Source organism: Chrysemys picta, chromosome 10, assembly GCF_011386835.1.
Source record: "Chrysemys picta bellii isolate R12L10 chromosome 10, ASM1138683v2, whole genome shotgun sequence".
NCBI lineage: Eukaryota > Metazoa > Chordata > Testudines > Emydidae > Chrysemys > Chrysemys picta.
The window spans coordinates 30,754,813-30,771,510 of NC_088800.1; the positions used below are offsets into that span (position 1 = coordinate 30,754,813).

Here is a 16,698-nt window from a genome sequence, read left to right on the forward strand (position 1 = left end):
TACATTCTGCAATTTCCTTTTCACTTTGTCTTCCCCAAATGCTACATATGGCAGCAAATTCATGACAGTAAAAATAAATCACAAAATGATGCTGGCAGATGATCATTTAAATATACAAGATATTATCAGTAAAACACAATTGATAGTCACCACAAACAAAACAACACAAAGTTACCACACAAACTTAATCTTTCAGCTATTACGGAAACAAACTTCCTCCTGTTTCCTGGAAGCAGAGTCCTGGCATTGACTTTGCTGTCTGCTTCCTTTTCTATTATCATTCTATATTAGAATGATCAATAGCTTATGATACAAATATATTGTTATAGTATCTAATATAATTAACATCTAATTTGATTAGCATTATGGGTACTGGTGTGCCTGTCCTTAGAAAGTCTTAAGCAGGATCACCCTACTTCTGCTTATGAATTTGATCCTGCTAAGTACTAAATGCTTCTGATTTCATGCTCATGTGGCTCTTTTACATTGTAGCAATGGAGTGAATTTCATCCTTAGGGCAAAATCCTGGCTTCATTGAAGTCAATGGCAAAACTCCCTTTGACTACAGTGGTGCCAGGGTTTTATCTTTGATGTACAGTTGTGACAAAGGAAAGTAACAAAGCAATAAGAACAGGAGTACTTGTGGCACCTTAGAGACTAACAAATTTATTAGAGCATAAGCTTTTGTGGGCTACTGCCCACTTCTTCGGATGCATATAGAGTGGAACATATATTGAGGGGATATATATACACACAATTATATGTTCCACTCTATATGCATCCGAAGAAGTGGGCAGTAGCCCACAAAAGCTTATGCTCTAATAAATTTGTTAGTCTCTAAGGCTAGGTCTACACTACCCGCCTGAATCGGCGGGTAGAAATCGACCTCTCGGGGATCGATTTATCGCGTCCCGTTGGGACGCGACAATCGATCCCCGAATCAACGCTCTTACTCCACCAGCGGAGGTGGGAGTAAGCGCCGTCGACAGAAAGCCGCAGAAGTCGATTTTGCCGCCGTCCTCACAGCGGGGTAAGTCGGCTGCGATACGTCGAATTCAGCTACGCTATTCACGTAGCTGAATTTGCGTATCTTAAATCGACTCCCCCCTGTAGTGTAGATGTACCCTAAGGTGCCACAAGTACTCCTGTTCTTTTTGCGGATATAGACTAACACGGCTGCTACTCTGAAACCTAACAAAGCAATGCATTTTACTGAACTACTGAAAGGGGAACATGATATGGTACTTTCCCATAAATAGGGTGACCAGAGATCAAGTGTGAAAAATTGGGATAGGGAAGGGGGTGGGAGGGGTAATAGGTGCCTATAAAAGACAAAGCCCCAAATATTGGGACTGTCCCTATAAAATCGGGACATCTGGTCACCCTACCCATAAATCATTTACGCGTGGCAAAAGGACCTCACCTTATCTGACATATTGGTTGGATTGCCTGCTGTAGTCGCATCCAGGTAAATTGTTAAGGGGAGCCTACTTACAGTCTTTGGCCTTGGCTACACTTGCGAGTTGCAGCGCTATAAAGCCTCCCCCAGCGCTGTAACTCACTCCCTGTCCACACTCGCAAGGAATTTGCAGCGCTGTATCTCCTTGGTTGCAGCGCTGCATGTACTCCACCTCTCCGAGAGGAATAGCGAGTGCAGCGCTGCCACTGCAGTGCTGCGGCGCCAGTGTGGCCACCCAATGCGCTGTGAGTGGCCTCCAGAATTATTCGACAGTATCCCACAATGCCTGTTCTAGCCACTCTGGTCATCAGTTCAAACTCTACTGCCCTGGCCTCAGGTAACCAACCATGTGACCGACTCTTTACATTCCCCAGGAATTTTAAAAATCCCCTTCCTGTTTGCTCAGCCCAGCGTGGTGTGGAGTGCTATCAGCAAATCTTTCCAGGTGACCATGCCTCCACGCGCCAAGCGAGCCCCAGCATGGAGCAATGGCGAGTTGCTGGACCTCATCAGTGTTTGGGGGGAGGAAGCTGTCCAGTCCCAGCTGCGCTCCAGCCGTAGGAATTACGATATCTTCGGGAAGGTATCAAAGGACATGATGGAAAGGGGCCATGACCGGGACGCCCTGCAGTGCAGGATTAAAGTGAAGGAGCTGCGGAGTGCCTACTGCAAAGCCCGCGACGCAAACGGCCGCTTGGGTGCTCCCCCCGCGACCTGCAGATTCTACAAGGAGCTGGATGCGATACTTGGGGTTAACCCCACCTCCATTCCGAGCACCACCATGGACACTTCAGAGCCGGTGTGGGTGGGGGGAGGAGGAGGAGTAGGAGGAGGAAAACGGGAGTGATAGTGGTGGGCCGGATGGAGACACCCCGGAGTCCCTGGAGCCATGCAGCCAGGAGCTCTTCTCGAGCCAGGAGGATGGTAACCAGTCGCAGCGGCCGGTACTTGGTGGAGGACAAACAGAAGAGCAGATTCCTGGTAAGCGTTTTTTTTTTTTCGGGAAGGAATTTTTTCGGTGTGGGCTCTTTGGGAGAGGAGGGTTAAGCATGCATGCCTAGATGCGGAATAGTGCATTGATGTGGTTTATCACATCGCGGTAATCAGCCTCGGTAATCTCTTCGAATGTCTCATCCAGAATGTGTGCAATGCGCTTGCGCAGGTTTATAGGGAGAGCCACCGTGGTCCTTGTCCCAGCCAGGCTAACATGTCCGTGCCACTGTGCCGCGAGGGGCGGGGGGACCATTGCTGCACACAGGCAAGCTGCATATGGGCCAAGGGCGGAAGCAGCATTGCAGTAGAAGACCCTCCCTTGCTTCCCAGGTCACCTTCAGCAGCGAGATATCGTCCAGGACGAACTCCTGTGGAAAATGTTGGGACAGTGTTCAGTGTAGGGGCCCCTGAAGCTGTTGGCTCTCCCCAAGGCACAGAAACCCAGAGGACAGTGCAGCCCTGAAACAATCAGTCCCCATTACTCACCATTTTGAGGCTCCCGTGGGATATGTGTGCTCTGATTTGGACGGGAAAATTATGCTATTGTGTAGACCCTGTGTGTTTTCTACTCCTTAAGTGCGGGGGGAATCATTACTCTGTCTGGTATAAACAATGCTGCCTCTGTTAAATGTTACGTTTTGCCTATACAGCTGCATCAACCTTGAGACCTCAGCCGTCCCTCTTATCGCCTGCTCAGAGACTGCAAAGACTCAGGAAGAGATCGCGAAAAAGCAAAGAAAACATGCTGCAAGAAGTGATGCGGCAATCTATTAAAGAGAACGAGAAGGCACAGGACTGGAGGGAGAGAGAAAGCAGGATCCGCCAGGAAAACACAGCGCACCGGCGGCAAAGCACCGCGCACCGGCAGCAAAGCACTGATAGGCTCATCAGCATCCTGGAGCGCCAAGCAGATGCTATCCATGAGCTGGTAGCCATGCAGAAAGAGCAGCAGTACCGAAAACGCAAACGCCACCCCCCCCCCCACAGCCCTTGTCCCAAAACTCTTTCTGTTGTGCCCCACTGTCACCTCCAACCCACTTTCCCCAACTTCCGTGTTCTTCACGCCACCCACTGCCTCCAACACCAGTATCTTCACCACCCAACCCTGAAGACCACGACCCTTACCCTCTGCACTCAACCCTCATCACCATGCAGTATAGCTGCCCTGAAGTGCAGCACTCACTGCACAGCACACCAGACAGGACATACACGAATCTGTGATTGTACTGTTCCCCACTCCACCCCCTTTTTTCTTTTCAATAAATACTTTTTTTTTCTTTTCAATAAATGGATTCTTTGGCTTTGAAAATATTCTTTATTATTGCATAAAGTAAAAGACTCCTTAGCCCAGGAAATACACAGGCACTGCAAGTCTGCTTGTCTGCTAAGCAGACACTGATTCCTAAAGATTGGAACTACTGCACTTCACTCCCGTGCAGGGCACCAGATATCACTGCTGGTTTTCAGCCTCAAATTGCTCCCTCAAGGCATCCCTAATCCTTGCAGCCCTGCGCTGGGACCTTGTAGTAGCCCTGCTCTCTGGCTGTGCAAATTCAGCCTCCAGGTGTTGAACCTCGGAGGTCCATGCCTGAGTGAAGCTTTCACCCCTCCCTTCACAAATATTATGGAGGGCACAGCATGCGGATATAACCGCGGGGATGCTGCTTTCGGCCAAGTCCAGCTTCCCGTACAGAGATCACCAGCGGGCCTTTAAACGGCCAAAGGCACACTCCACAGTCATTCAGCACCGGCTCAGCCTGTAGTTGAACCGTTCCTTGCTGCTGTCAAGGCTCCCTGTGTAGGGTTTCATGAGCCATGGCATTAATGGGTAAGCAGGATCTCCAAGGATCACAATGGGCATTTCAACTTCCCCTACTGTGATCTTCCGCTCTGTGAAAAAAGTCCCGGCCTGCATCTTCCTGAACAGCCAAGTGTTCCGAAAGATGCGTGCGTCATGCACCTTTCCAGGCCAGCCTGTGTTAATGTCAATGAAACGCCCACGGTGATCCACAAGCGCCTGGAGAACCATAGAGAAATACCCCATCCGATTAACGTACTCGGATCCTAGGTGGGGTGGTGCCAGAATAGGTATGTGCGTCCCATCTATCGCCCCTCCACAGTTAGGGAACCCCATTTGTGCAAAGCCATCCACTATTTCCTGCACGTTACCCAGAGTCACGGTTCTTCTGAGTAGGATGCAATTAATGGCCTTGCAAACTTGCATCAACACGATTCCGACGGTTGACTTTCCCACTCCAAACTGGTTTGCGACTGACCGGTAGCTGTCTGGAGTTGCCAGCTTCCAGATTGAAATAGCCACCCGCTTCTCCACTGGCAGGGCAGCCCTCAATCTCGTGTCCTTGCGCCGCAGGGTGGGGGCAAGCTCCTCACACAGTCCCATGAAAGTGGCTTTCTCATCCGAAAGTTCTGCAGCCACTGCTCGTCATCCCAGACTTCCATGCCGATGTGCTCCCACCACTCGGTGCTTGTTTCCCGAACCCAAAAGTGGTGTTCCACGGTGCTACGCATGTCCGTGAATGCCACAAGCAATTTTGTGTCGTACGCGTTACGCGACTCGATAGCATCGTCGGAATCCTCACCCTCACTCTCACTGTCACTTTGGATCTTAAGCAACAGTTCGATAGCCAAACGTGACGTGCTGGCAAGATTTGTCAGCATACGCCTCAGACTCCATTTCCCGCAGACAGATCGCGCTGCACAGAAACCGTTGAAAGATGGCGCCAAAAGTGGACGGAAACAAAGGGATTTCCGGGATATGAAGCGATGCATCACGGGGCATTGGGACAGGACCTAGAATCCCCTGCACCCACGCCCCCTTCCCACAACCCACGGCGCCAGAATGGGAAAAGGTACTCTGTGGGATAGCTGCCCATAATGCACCGCTCCCAATAGTGCTGCAATTGCCGCAAATGTGGCCACGATAGTGCGCTGGGCAGCTGTCAGTGTGGACAGACTGCAGCGCTCTCCCTACTCAGCTGCACGAAGTCAGGTTTAACTCACAGCGCTGTACATCTGCAAGTGTAGCCAAGGCCATAGAAAGATTAGATTGAAACCTATTGTTTTTGAAAGTAGAATGGTCTTTAGAAAGTAGGTGCCTATGGGCTTGTCTACACAGGAAAGTTATACCTGTTTAAGGTAATTGTGAACTTTTAACTGATATAACTTCCCATGTGGACATTTTTATTTCAATGTAAGAGTGCCTTTTTCCAGTTTTGATTGTGTTGCTTTGGAAGCAGTTTAAGCTAAGCTGAATAAAACCACTCTTATTCTGAAATAAGAGTGGTCACATAGAGAGTTTTATAAGAATAACTACATCAGTTTAACTATACCAATATAACTACACTAGTATAACTGGAAAAATGTCTTTTATAAATAAGCCCTGTGTAACCTACCTTTTGTTAGACCCCAAGTGGTCCTTCACCTTGCTGAGGTAGGATTTTTTGAGTCCTTGGCTAATCACATTTTCCCACAATAGGACTTTATGTTGTATAGTCGGGGTATGATTGAAACAGAGATCAGAGCTGGGACAGTGCATGTAAAGCAAGATTCAGAGGCAGGGAGAGCTTGGCTACAGGTGCTGAGACCAGTGTATGTTTTGGCTGACTTTTGAGAAAAACAGACCTGTCTACATGAGACTTTGCTGTTGCTTTTACCATCTGTGTTCAAGGTGAATAGGAATTTGTGTACACACTGTGAACCACATGGACTGCAGCAATATCCTCAATCTCTGCCTTAGTCATTTCCTCTCAACATGAGAATCAACCCATCTGAGACAGCCAGACCACTTAGAAGCTGGGGCAGCATGTAACACGTAACTGGGTTGACCCAAATATTTCCAAGAACAATTTTACATATTGTAAGTTACAGTAATATGATGATAATTTATGAGGGAAAGGAAGAAGAAAAGAGTGTTTCGGTGTCCTATCTAAACAAAACATCACTACAACAATGTAACTGCAGGACCAGATTAATGGCACAGCCCATATAGCCATTTCCTCCCTCCTATATGGTAGGGAGTTCTGACCACTAATGATTAGACCAGGGGTGGGCAAACTTTTTGGCCTGAGGGCTGCATCGGGTTTCGTAAATTGTATGGAGGGCCAATTAGGGGAAGGGGTCGTGGCCCGGTCGCTACCTCCTATCTGCCCCCTCGGGACTCCTGCCCCATCCAACCCCACCTGTTCCCTGACTGCCCCCGGACCCCTGCCGCCCCATCCAACCCCATCTCTCATTCCTGACACACACACCACGGGACTCCTGCCCCATCCAACCACCCCTTCTCCCTGTCCCCTCACTGCCCCTGACTACCCCCTGCCGCCCCATCCAAACCCCCTCCTTCCTGACTGCCCCCCTGGAACCTCTGCCCCTATTGAACCCCCCTGTTCACCCCCGACCGCCCCACCCCCTCACCCCCCCCCAAACTCCCCTGCCCTCTATCCAACCCCTCTACCCCAGCTCCCTGCCCCCTTCCCCCGCTGCCTGGAGCACCGGTGCCTGGCAGTGCTACAGCCGTGCCACCCGGCTGGAGCTGGGCCACACCGCTGCCACTGACACCACGCAGCACAGAGACCGGGTCAGGCCCGGCTCTGCAGCTGCGCTGTCCCAGGAGCTGAGGCTGCGGGGGAGGGGGAACAGCAGGGGAGGGGCTGGGGGCTAGCCTCCCGGGCCAGGAGCTTGGGGGCCGGGCAGGACGGTCCCACGGGCTGTAGTTTGCCCACCTCTGGATTAGACCATATAAACATTAGTATAAGGGGGAAAAACGGAAGGTAAACAATTACAAAATACTGTAAAATGTAAGGATCTGATTAAAACACATAATCAAAGGAATCTAGAGCTAAGGCAGAAACTCTATTCCAAATTAAGTTAACTCTGCTGTTATGTTGAGGGTTAGCTAATGCCTCCAAAGAGTGGCTGATCTTACTAAAGGCCATGTTTTGTCCTCAGATAGAGGTGCCAGGGGCTCCCAGTGAGTTCAAGGTGGCCAAAGCAAGGCTATGGCCCTATAAAGGTTGAGGATGGAGCTATGATATATTTGGGAATAGTTTTCTCTCTTTTCTCCTTGATTTTACTCCCCATTCCTACTTAATACACTTCATCATGATCAAAACTAACTGGAATTACTGCTCTTGATTGCAGCATTCTTAACTTCAGTGTGTTGCTGAGCCACAAAATCAGAGCAAAGGGCCACTTTGGTAATATTACATTTTGTAATCAGTCCAAATAGGATTTTCACATTTTAAAGTATTACCAATTTTTATTATTAGCCCTGTTTCTTGCCCCTCCATTTCATTCCTTTATTAACAACAAGCATCTGAATTCCCAGATGATGATATCACAGCTCGTCCTCCAGCTGGCAGGGCTCATGTTTTGATAGATACTGCCCTGCCCCCAGAAATGAAGGGAGCCAGGACATTTGTGATATACCTAGACTGTCTGGCAAAAGGATGGTATCAAAAGTTATTGATCACCTAAAATACTCTAGGAACATATGTTCTAAACTTGCAGGGTCATAACTAGAAGTCAGGGGGTTGTGACCACCCTGACCTTCACATATTGCTAAGGGAAGGAGCTCTGTACTGAAAAGGTTGAGAACCCTTGTTCTAGAGCATGTGCAGACCTATGGCTCCACAATTAATTCTTATAGGCCCCATTTCAGAACAGCACGTGTTTAAATCTCATTGAAGTCAATAGGGTTTAAGCATGAATTTAGAAGTTAAGCTTGTGCTTAAGTGCTTTCCTGAATCAGAGTCTGGTGATGAACCAGGTTCAACAGTAACTCAAAGATTATCTCTTCTTGACCCATCTAAGGAAGGGGAGCATCTCAGAGGTGATATTCTTAACATCCAAGATTGGCGAGTGTTTCAGACTGCACCACTCTCAACAGTAATTGAAATAGAACATATGCTGACAGGTAGAGGATTCCCATTGGTACTCTGGTGAGGAGGAGAAAGTGATGTTTGGAAGTCTGGAATCTGCCACAAAAGCAACCAAAGACAAACATACTAATTCCAAATTAAAAACAGTCATTTTCATTAATTTGGATCTGATCATCTGCCTCAGAAACAGGAAACAGAATCTTACTATGAATTCTACTCTTACGGTCTATCTGGTCTGCAAACACTTCGCCATAGATCATCCAGTAGGGCATATAGAAGATGTTGCGAGCTAGTCTCCAAGAGGGCTCCTCATCTGGGTGCAGGATAGCTTGACGGGCTACTCCAAAACTCATCAGAACCACAAGCATGATGACCACAAAGTACAGCATGTCAATCATCTGGACAGAGGGACCATACAAATATTTTTGTCATAATCAGAGGTTACATACATGAAAGAACGTGTGTAGGAGAGCGTGTGCAGGAAAACCACCAAGAAAGATTCACGAGAATAAAAAAAAAATCCCCCAAACTAGTTGTTTCTCAGATATTATTATGCTGGTACAAATACCGCTCATGAGCTGAAAACATATAAAGTGTAAAAAAACCAGCACCCAAGATCCATTTAAACAGGTAATTTGTTTTTCGACTAAAAGAACTATCAGACTATATGGCTTTACAGACCAGATTCCCCCTGCATTAGGGACACTTTACCCTGCCCTGCCAAGCCAAGAGACCTCTCAAAATATAATTGGCCCCAGTGTTAACTACTAGATTAGAAAGCATACTTGTGCCCTGGCAATCTCTTGCTGCTGTAATGGCCCTTGGGCAGAAGTCAGTCAGTTCAAATCAGAGCAGCCTTCAGGGTCCCAGGATCTGGGATCACCTAAAATACTCTAGGAACATATGTTCTAAACTTGCAGGGTCATAACCAGAAGTCAGTGGGTTTGCAGCACCTCTCCTGAGTAAGATTGTGTGCTCCTCAGTTGCAGTGGAGGTTCTGAGCCTATGAACTTTTCTATGCCTTGCATGGTATGGTGTACATTTATGGTGCCATGAAAATGTATAACGACAGCAATGACAATAGCAGCAAATAAATAACGTACTTATGTTCGGAAAGAGAAAGCAGAGTGAGCATCTTCATATAAGTGCTTGGGCCAGTGACAAGAGTATATATTTGAACTCTTTCTAGACATACTTTCTCTGAACACACAGGCAGCGACATGTTGGACAGTGGCTCTTGTAAAAATTCTGCTACTGACTTGAAGGGAAGAAATACGATGACTTCTCTGCTGTTGGTGGTGCTTTCCTTCTCTGTTTGCTACTAAGTCACCTCTGCGCGAGAGGCTCCCATACAAACACTTCTGAAGAGCAACATTTTGACTTTGGAATGCACCAACGTATTTTCATCTCTGAGTGCTAAAAGAAGGGCCTCATCTCTCTCAAGTTGAATACTCCCTCGTATCATCAATATATACTCAATAGATTTTTTAGGAACAGAGGGCAACATTTTCATAGTCACCTAAGTGATCTAGGAGCCTGAAACCCAAAATGCATATGTTCCAGCACAGTTCACCTTAACAGAAGTCTGTGTTGTAGTTTCACCTCCTTTCTTAGGCTTGGTCTACACTAACCCCCTAAATCGAACTAAGGTACGAAGTACCTTAGTTCGATCTTACCTCGGTCCACACGCGGCAGGCAGGCTCCCCCGTCGACTCCGCGGTACTCCTCTCGTCTAGCTGGAGTACCGCAGTCGACGACGAGCACTTCCGGGTTCAACTTATCGTGTCCAGACAAGACACGATAAGTCGAACCCAGAAGTTCGATTGCCAGCCGCCGAACTAGCGGCTGGGTATAGACGTACCCCTAGTTACAGTTATATTCAATTAAATGGAAAATCAAGTGGACTCCCCAGAGCCGCTCCCCTCCTCCTTATGAGTACGTGCATCCTTGGTATACTGGGTTTATTGTATGCTAAGGAGGATAATTTTATGGGAGCCTATTGTTACAATATTGGCAGCACAAAGCTCCAAATATATTAGTTCCATTAACTGGAAGTGGGTTTAATACTATGCTTTGATGGAGGAAAGCCAGTTTGGCTTTGATATTAAGAACCACAAGCTCTGGGCAACCACAATTCTAACTGAAGTCAATGGGAGTTGAAGATCCTAAAAGGGCCTCTGAGAATCAGACTCTAAGCTTATACATTTTAAATCCCACTTTTCTGAAGGGAAATACCCTAAAATGGTTCACTGAGACTCATACTGAGATTAAGTAGACTATTCTGAAGAGACTTCAATAGGACAGAAAAACAGGTGTTAAGATACAGGGTACTGAAATAGTTTGAGAAAAATTCTCTCTTGAATTAAGGTTATTATTAGTATATCCAAAATATCTGTGGGCGAATGTAATTCATGAGTCAAGATTAAGAGCCCCATTCTGCAGCCCTTATTCACAGACCAAATCAGTTGAGCAACAGTTGCAGGATTGGTATCTAGAAGAAGAAATGATTTTACTTTCCCAAATCTGCTTTCTTACATAGTTTAAGATGCATCCTTAAAGCAAGCCTCTAGCTACAGAGGTACTAACCATTTTTCCAATCATCATGACATAGGGTCCCAAATACTTGTTCACACCAAAGATATCCAGTACTCGAATGTACCAGAAAATGATATCCACACAGTAGATTACTCTTCCATAACCCATGTAAGGCTGGTTCTGTAGGCGAAGAATTGCTCCAATTATAAATACTGAAATAGCCACCATATCAGTGATATTCCAGTATTCCTGCAGCCAGACTTTTATTTTCTGGCTCAGCTTGCCTGGCTCCGACATCAGAATCTAAAAGCAAAGGGAAAAAATCCTGAAGAAAAACTGTGGAGTGCATTTTTAAAATAATGGCGGTGAGACCGAGGGCAGACTGACTGGGTGTAATGGGTTTCATGAGAACTACTTACGTGTTGAGCAGGATTTGCCCCTGCAGCAGAGCACATCGCTGCTTACAGACGCCATTTAATTTTTCTATTTTGACCCAACTTTCGTTTAACCGTAGGATTTCATCATTGTCACTTAATTCACCGGCTGTGGCCCATTAACTTTTTGTCCACGTTTATGTCCAAATCAAAATTATATGAGGTGTTTATTTTAGGAACATGGTGGGTCGGTGGGGAAACAGACTGGGAGGGAACTACAGTGGGGTGAATTGATTTGGCAGTGAGGTTTTTGTGCTGTGCTACCAATCTGTAAGAGCTGAGATGATAATGAATTAAATACTACTGCGAATTTACATATAAAACACGTTCCTCCCTCCCAACCTCTTCATCATACACCATAACTGATCAATGCAACATACATAAATTGTGCATAACAGGAGGCTATTTAGGGATTATATCCTCATGCCCACCCAGGGAAATACATGTAAGAAAGGGGCAGTGAATTCAGAAAACTGCAAAAATGACCTAAAGGAATTTTTGACTGCTCTTTTGCTCAGGCAGGAGGGTTCTGAGAGCCCTGGAGTGGGTAGTAGTTGAAATCCCCCGGCACTGGTATGGATCTGGCAGGGAAGGGAATCTCCTGCCTCCTGTAAGGCTTGCCTGTCTACACTACTCCTCCAGCCCCCATTCACCATTTATTTATAAATGGCAAGTTCTTCCCCATGATAATGTAAAATAGCAGTTATTGGTGTGATTCACATTACCTCTCTTACTTTCTCTAAAGCCAGAGTCACAATATAGGAGATGACAATCCATTCCTGGAGTGAGGGCCAGCGGTCCATCCGCACCAAGATTATATAATTGAACAGCATTAAGTAACCCAGGTATGATATCTGGAAAAAAGAATCCTTTATGTCCATGGACTCTAGGCATTAGTGTGCAGGGCTGTTACACAGTAACTGCTTTGTCTATGGCTGCATAGACAGCATTTAATTACTTGAGATCCTTCCAAAATTTGTACACAAAGTCATTTGCAGCAAGTTTAAATGTATAAAGTACAGAACATAAGTGTAAATCAGCAGAAACATACCTAATATTCAGGAAAATATTCATAATTGTCCACTAATTTTGGATTTCAAGTTTCATAGATACCAAGGCCAGAAGGGACCATTGTGAGCATCTAGACCAGGGGTCAGCAACCTATGGCACGCATGCCAAAGGTGGCATGCGAGCCGATTTTGCCTGGCACGCGGATGCCAGCCAGGGTCCCGGCCGCCGGCCCCGCTCAGTCCGCTGCCGGCTGAGTGAATGGAACCCCAGGCTGGCAGGAGGCTGAGCGGGGCCGGCGGCCGGGACCCCAGACCAGCAGCAGGTGCGCCCCCGGCTCCTCCCTCACCACGCTAGGGTGGGGGTGTGGATAAGGGTCGGGGCAGTCAGGGGACAGGTAGGGGGTAGGGTCCTAGGAGGGCAGTTAGGGTGGGGGGGGGTCTCAGGAGGGGGCAGTCAGGGGACAAGGAACAGGGAGGCTTAGGTAAGGGGTGGGGTTCTGGGATGCAGCTAGGGATAGGAGTCCCAGGAGGGGGCAGTCAGGGGACAAGGAGCAGGGCTGGGGGTTCTGAGGGGGCAGTCAGGGGGTGGGAAGTGGGAGGGAGTGGATGGGGGCGGGGCTTCCCCCCCCCCCCCGTCCTCTCTTTTGATTGTTGAAATATGGTAACCCTAGGTGAGGGGGGAGCTGGGGGGGGGCGCATGGGGGCATTTTAATGTGTTTTACCAGCACGCAAAACCTTAAATTAGAGTGAATAAATGAAGATTCAGCACACCACTTCTGAAAGGTTGCCGACCCCTGATCTAGACTGACCTCCTGTATAGCACAGGCCATAGAATTTCCCCAAATAATTCCTAGAACAGATCTTTTAGAAAAGCATGCAATCTTGATTTAAAAATTGCCAGTGATGGAGAGTTCACCACAATCCTTGGTAAATTGTTCCAATGGTTAATTACTCACTGTTAAAAAATTACCTTATTTCCAGTCTAAATTTGTCTAGCTTCAACTTCCAGTCACTGGATCATGTTATACCTTTGTTTGCTAGATTGAAGAGACCATTATTAAATATTTGTTCCCTATGTAAGTACTTATAGACGGCAATCAAATCATCCCTTGGCCTTTTCTTGATGCTAGGGGCTAATTTTCAAACTATACTGAGTGCCTACAACTACCTTAATAAAAGTCAAATGGGGAAATACTGGCCACAGGTGTCACAAGCTGGAAGTCCAGAATGAGTGGAGACCTTTGAACTTTTTGGTATTTAAAAAAATTAGATACAATAAAGCAGAACAGAAGATGGAAAAACAATTTAAAAGATTTTAACTATGTCTCCTTAAGTTTTAATGGGAGTTAGACCATGTGCGATGTGAATTTTGTTATGTGCTCACCTACGACGATGCTAGAAGCAGTATAAATTCATAAGAGAAACAGATGCCAAGGCCAAAGTGTATTTTGTTTATACCGGTTCTTTAAACTATATATCAAGATGTTTTCCTATTATTTTGTTTTCAATTAATATAATGTAACAAATTGTTAATAATTAAAAGTCAAGATGACTCACTCACCGTGTAAAACCAGAACTTTACAATAGGTGCATTATAGAATTCATAGATCTTTTTTCCAATAGGAAGGCTCCGTTGCTTTTTGTTTCCATTCTCTTCATCTCCTTTTCGGGAGCCTGTATCAGCATTTGCATCCTAGAAGACAGAAACTGGCAGCTTGTCACCAATACAATGTCACCTATGAGAGGTTCTTTCAGTCATGATGCTCAATCATCTGTCAGCTACAGAAAGCTTCCTTCTGAACAATAGGACTCTATTCACTAATTATCCAGTTCCGTTGCACTTTGAAAAATACAAGGTGAGGTTCTTAGCTGTTATAAATTGGCATACCTCCACTGACCTCAATACAGCTACATCAATTTACACTGGCTGATAATGTGGCCCATATATTCTCAGTACTATAACACACAGGGATTTTTGTTTCTACACAGGCAGGAGGCATGGGAAATCTGCAGATTTCAATCTGAAGTGGCCAATGGCATAATTGTAGGCAAATTGATATTAAGTCTGCTGGAGAAGTTAACAACATTCTGATAAAGTATAGTACCAACCACATTTTCCTCCTCTTTTTCTTTGCCATCTTCATTTTCTCTTGATGTCTGATAGGAAAAATCATCAGAAGTGCGAAACTCTAGGAATAGGATGGTGGGTGGGAAGAGAATCCCCATTATAACCTGGGCAAGAAAAGAGGTATCAATTCAATGCATCATTGATTACATCATTAGATTTTGTTTAAAACAACATTATTTCTTTTGTTGCCATCATTTCTCTGAATAACATTCAACATACAGGAAGCTACTGAATTAATTAATATTTACAAAGCACCAGTATTACACATGGCACTATTTAGGGTGACCAGACAGCAAATGTGAAAAATCGGGACAGGGCTGGGGGGTAATAAGAGCCTATGTAAGAAAAAGACCTAAAAATTGGGACTGTCCCTATAAAATCGGGACATCTGGTCACCCTCACTATAATATATATTAACATATAACATGGAGCTTGCTCTGGAAGACTCATCTCGGTAGATACATTGCAATAAAACACACCAGAAGGTAAAAGTGTTGCAGGACAGAATTCAACAGCTCAATTCAGTGGAACAACACACAGCAGGATGGTGAAGGGAGCAGGGTTCTTACCAAAGCTTATAAATTACATTCTGATGTGAAACAGGTGGATTCTCAGAAGAGTTTTGAAAGAATAAAAGGGGGAAACTTAGCAAACAACAACTGGGAAAGCTTTCTAAGCATGAGAGATAGCATGCAAGAAGGCACATAAGAAGAGTTGGAGAAGGCGATAAAAGGAATTGTGAGGGGAGGGAATGAGAATAGAAGGTTTGGGGGACATACAGGTGAGGAGGATAGAACTGGAAGGTTAGGGAAGGCTGAATTTTGCATGGAAGAGAAGGGAGTCAGTGAATAGATTTAACAAGGGGAGAGATGTGATCTGAAAGAAGGGCAAGGATCATGAGATATGACTCAAGATTTTGAGTAATTTAAGTTGGAGAGAAGTGGGAAAGTGGAAAGTGAGAGAGTTGAAGATGAGACAGGTCAAGGAGAGAGAAAAACAGAGAATGGATCAGGATGTTGGCAGGAGAAGAAGAAAAATATAGATGGATTTTGTGATGTTATGGTGTGAAAAATCAACTGGATTTGGTGATGACCTGGAAGTGAGAAAATGAGAGATGGGTTGGAGATGACAGGCCTACATGTGGAAGGCAGTTTTAACAATATAGGATGAGAGAAGGATTTCACCTGATAATAGCCCAGAAAATCATATATTATCCTCCTCACAAGCAACACCAAAACACTCCTCACACTGTGTGTATCATGTGTTTCCCCTTTGCCACACTTAACATTATTCATGTTTAGCAGTTATTCACTCTTTGAACCCACCCTTGAACAATCACCTGAGTCTCATCAATGGAAAGACAGAGAAATCAGCAGAACAAGTGTTCAAGCCCTCAAAACAAGAAAAAAATATTTCTTAAAAAATGTGTTTTTTTCCCATCATTCTACTCTATACTATTTTACATAGGTTCTTATTCCACCCTTTTCACTGTACTATCTGAGCTCCTTCCAGTACTGCATTAAGAGATGTGACTAGCATCTGTCACATGTGGTTTGTTCTCTCTCTCATCCTTTATTTTGTGCCCTTCACCACAGTAGTATCTGAACATAATGAATGTCTTTTAGCTTCTCATGTAATATAACTAATTTTCATGGCTGGGGTATAAACTTAAATGAACACTTTTGTCATTTATCTGGCTTTGCTTCCAGATTTAAAGCATACTAAGCCTTTTATTGTCTTCTACACCCACTCTGCCATGGGGATGTTGTCACTTAAATATTCTGAGGTTAGGAGCCAGAAAAATTAGCTTCACAAAAGAAATACTTTTAAAGCACTCCTATAATTAGGGGGCTGAATGGTTATATGAATAAATATACTAAATATGATACAATACTATATGCCTTAGCTGTATCTTCAACATCAGTGCTAAAGAAATCACTGCAATTGTGTAGAAGAAATACCTTAAGGCCTGGGTTTTTCCGCATGCGTAGCCGCCCCATCCACATGTCTGTTAATAACATCTGGCTGCAGGTGTGAGCTATGAAGTCCCTGTGTTTAGCTGCCACAGCAAGTTTTAGGCAGGTGGAGTTACTCCAATTTTTCAGTTCATAGGTCAGTAATTTCATGGCAACCTGTTCATCATGTTTATAGGATTGATCTAACAACTCAACAGCCAGCTGGCCAAAATCTCTGAAGAAAAGGAGACATGCAAAAAGAATCTAATGAACTTTGCTTAAAAATT

General features: G+C 45.3%; 1 protein-coding gene across 1 annotated transcript in view; it reads right to left on the reverse strand.

The window, feature by feature from the left end:
- The window catches only part of TRPM1 (transient receptor potential cation channel subfamily M member 1), a 200,764-nt gene that overhangs the window by 18,737 nt on the left and 165,329 nt on the right, over positions 1 to 16,698 (reverse strand). The window contains exons 18-23 of the mRNA XM_065558328.1: positions 16,418 to 16,646; positions 14,438 to 14,560; positions 13,890 to 14,021; positions 12,044 to 12,172; positions 10,936 to 11,187; positions 8,555 to 8,747 (exon numbers count right to left, since the gene is read on the reverse strand). Coding sequence (XP_065414400.1) covers positions 8,555 to 8,747; positions 10,936 to 11,187; positions 12,044 to 12,172; positions 13,890 to 14,021; positions 14,438 to 14,560; positions 16,418 to 16,646 — 1,058 coding nt within the window. The remainder of the gene's footprint in view (positions 1 to 8,554; positions 8,748 to 10,935; positions 11,188 to 12,043; positions 12,173 to 13,889; positions 14,022 to 14,437; positions 14,561 to 16,417; positions 16,647 to 16,698) is intronic.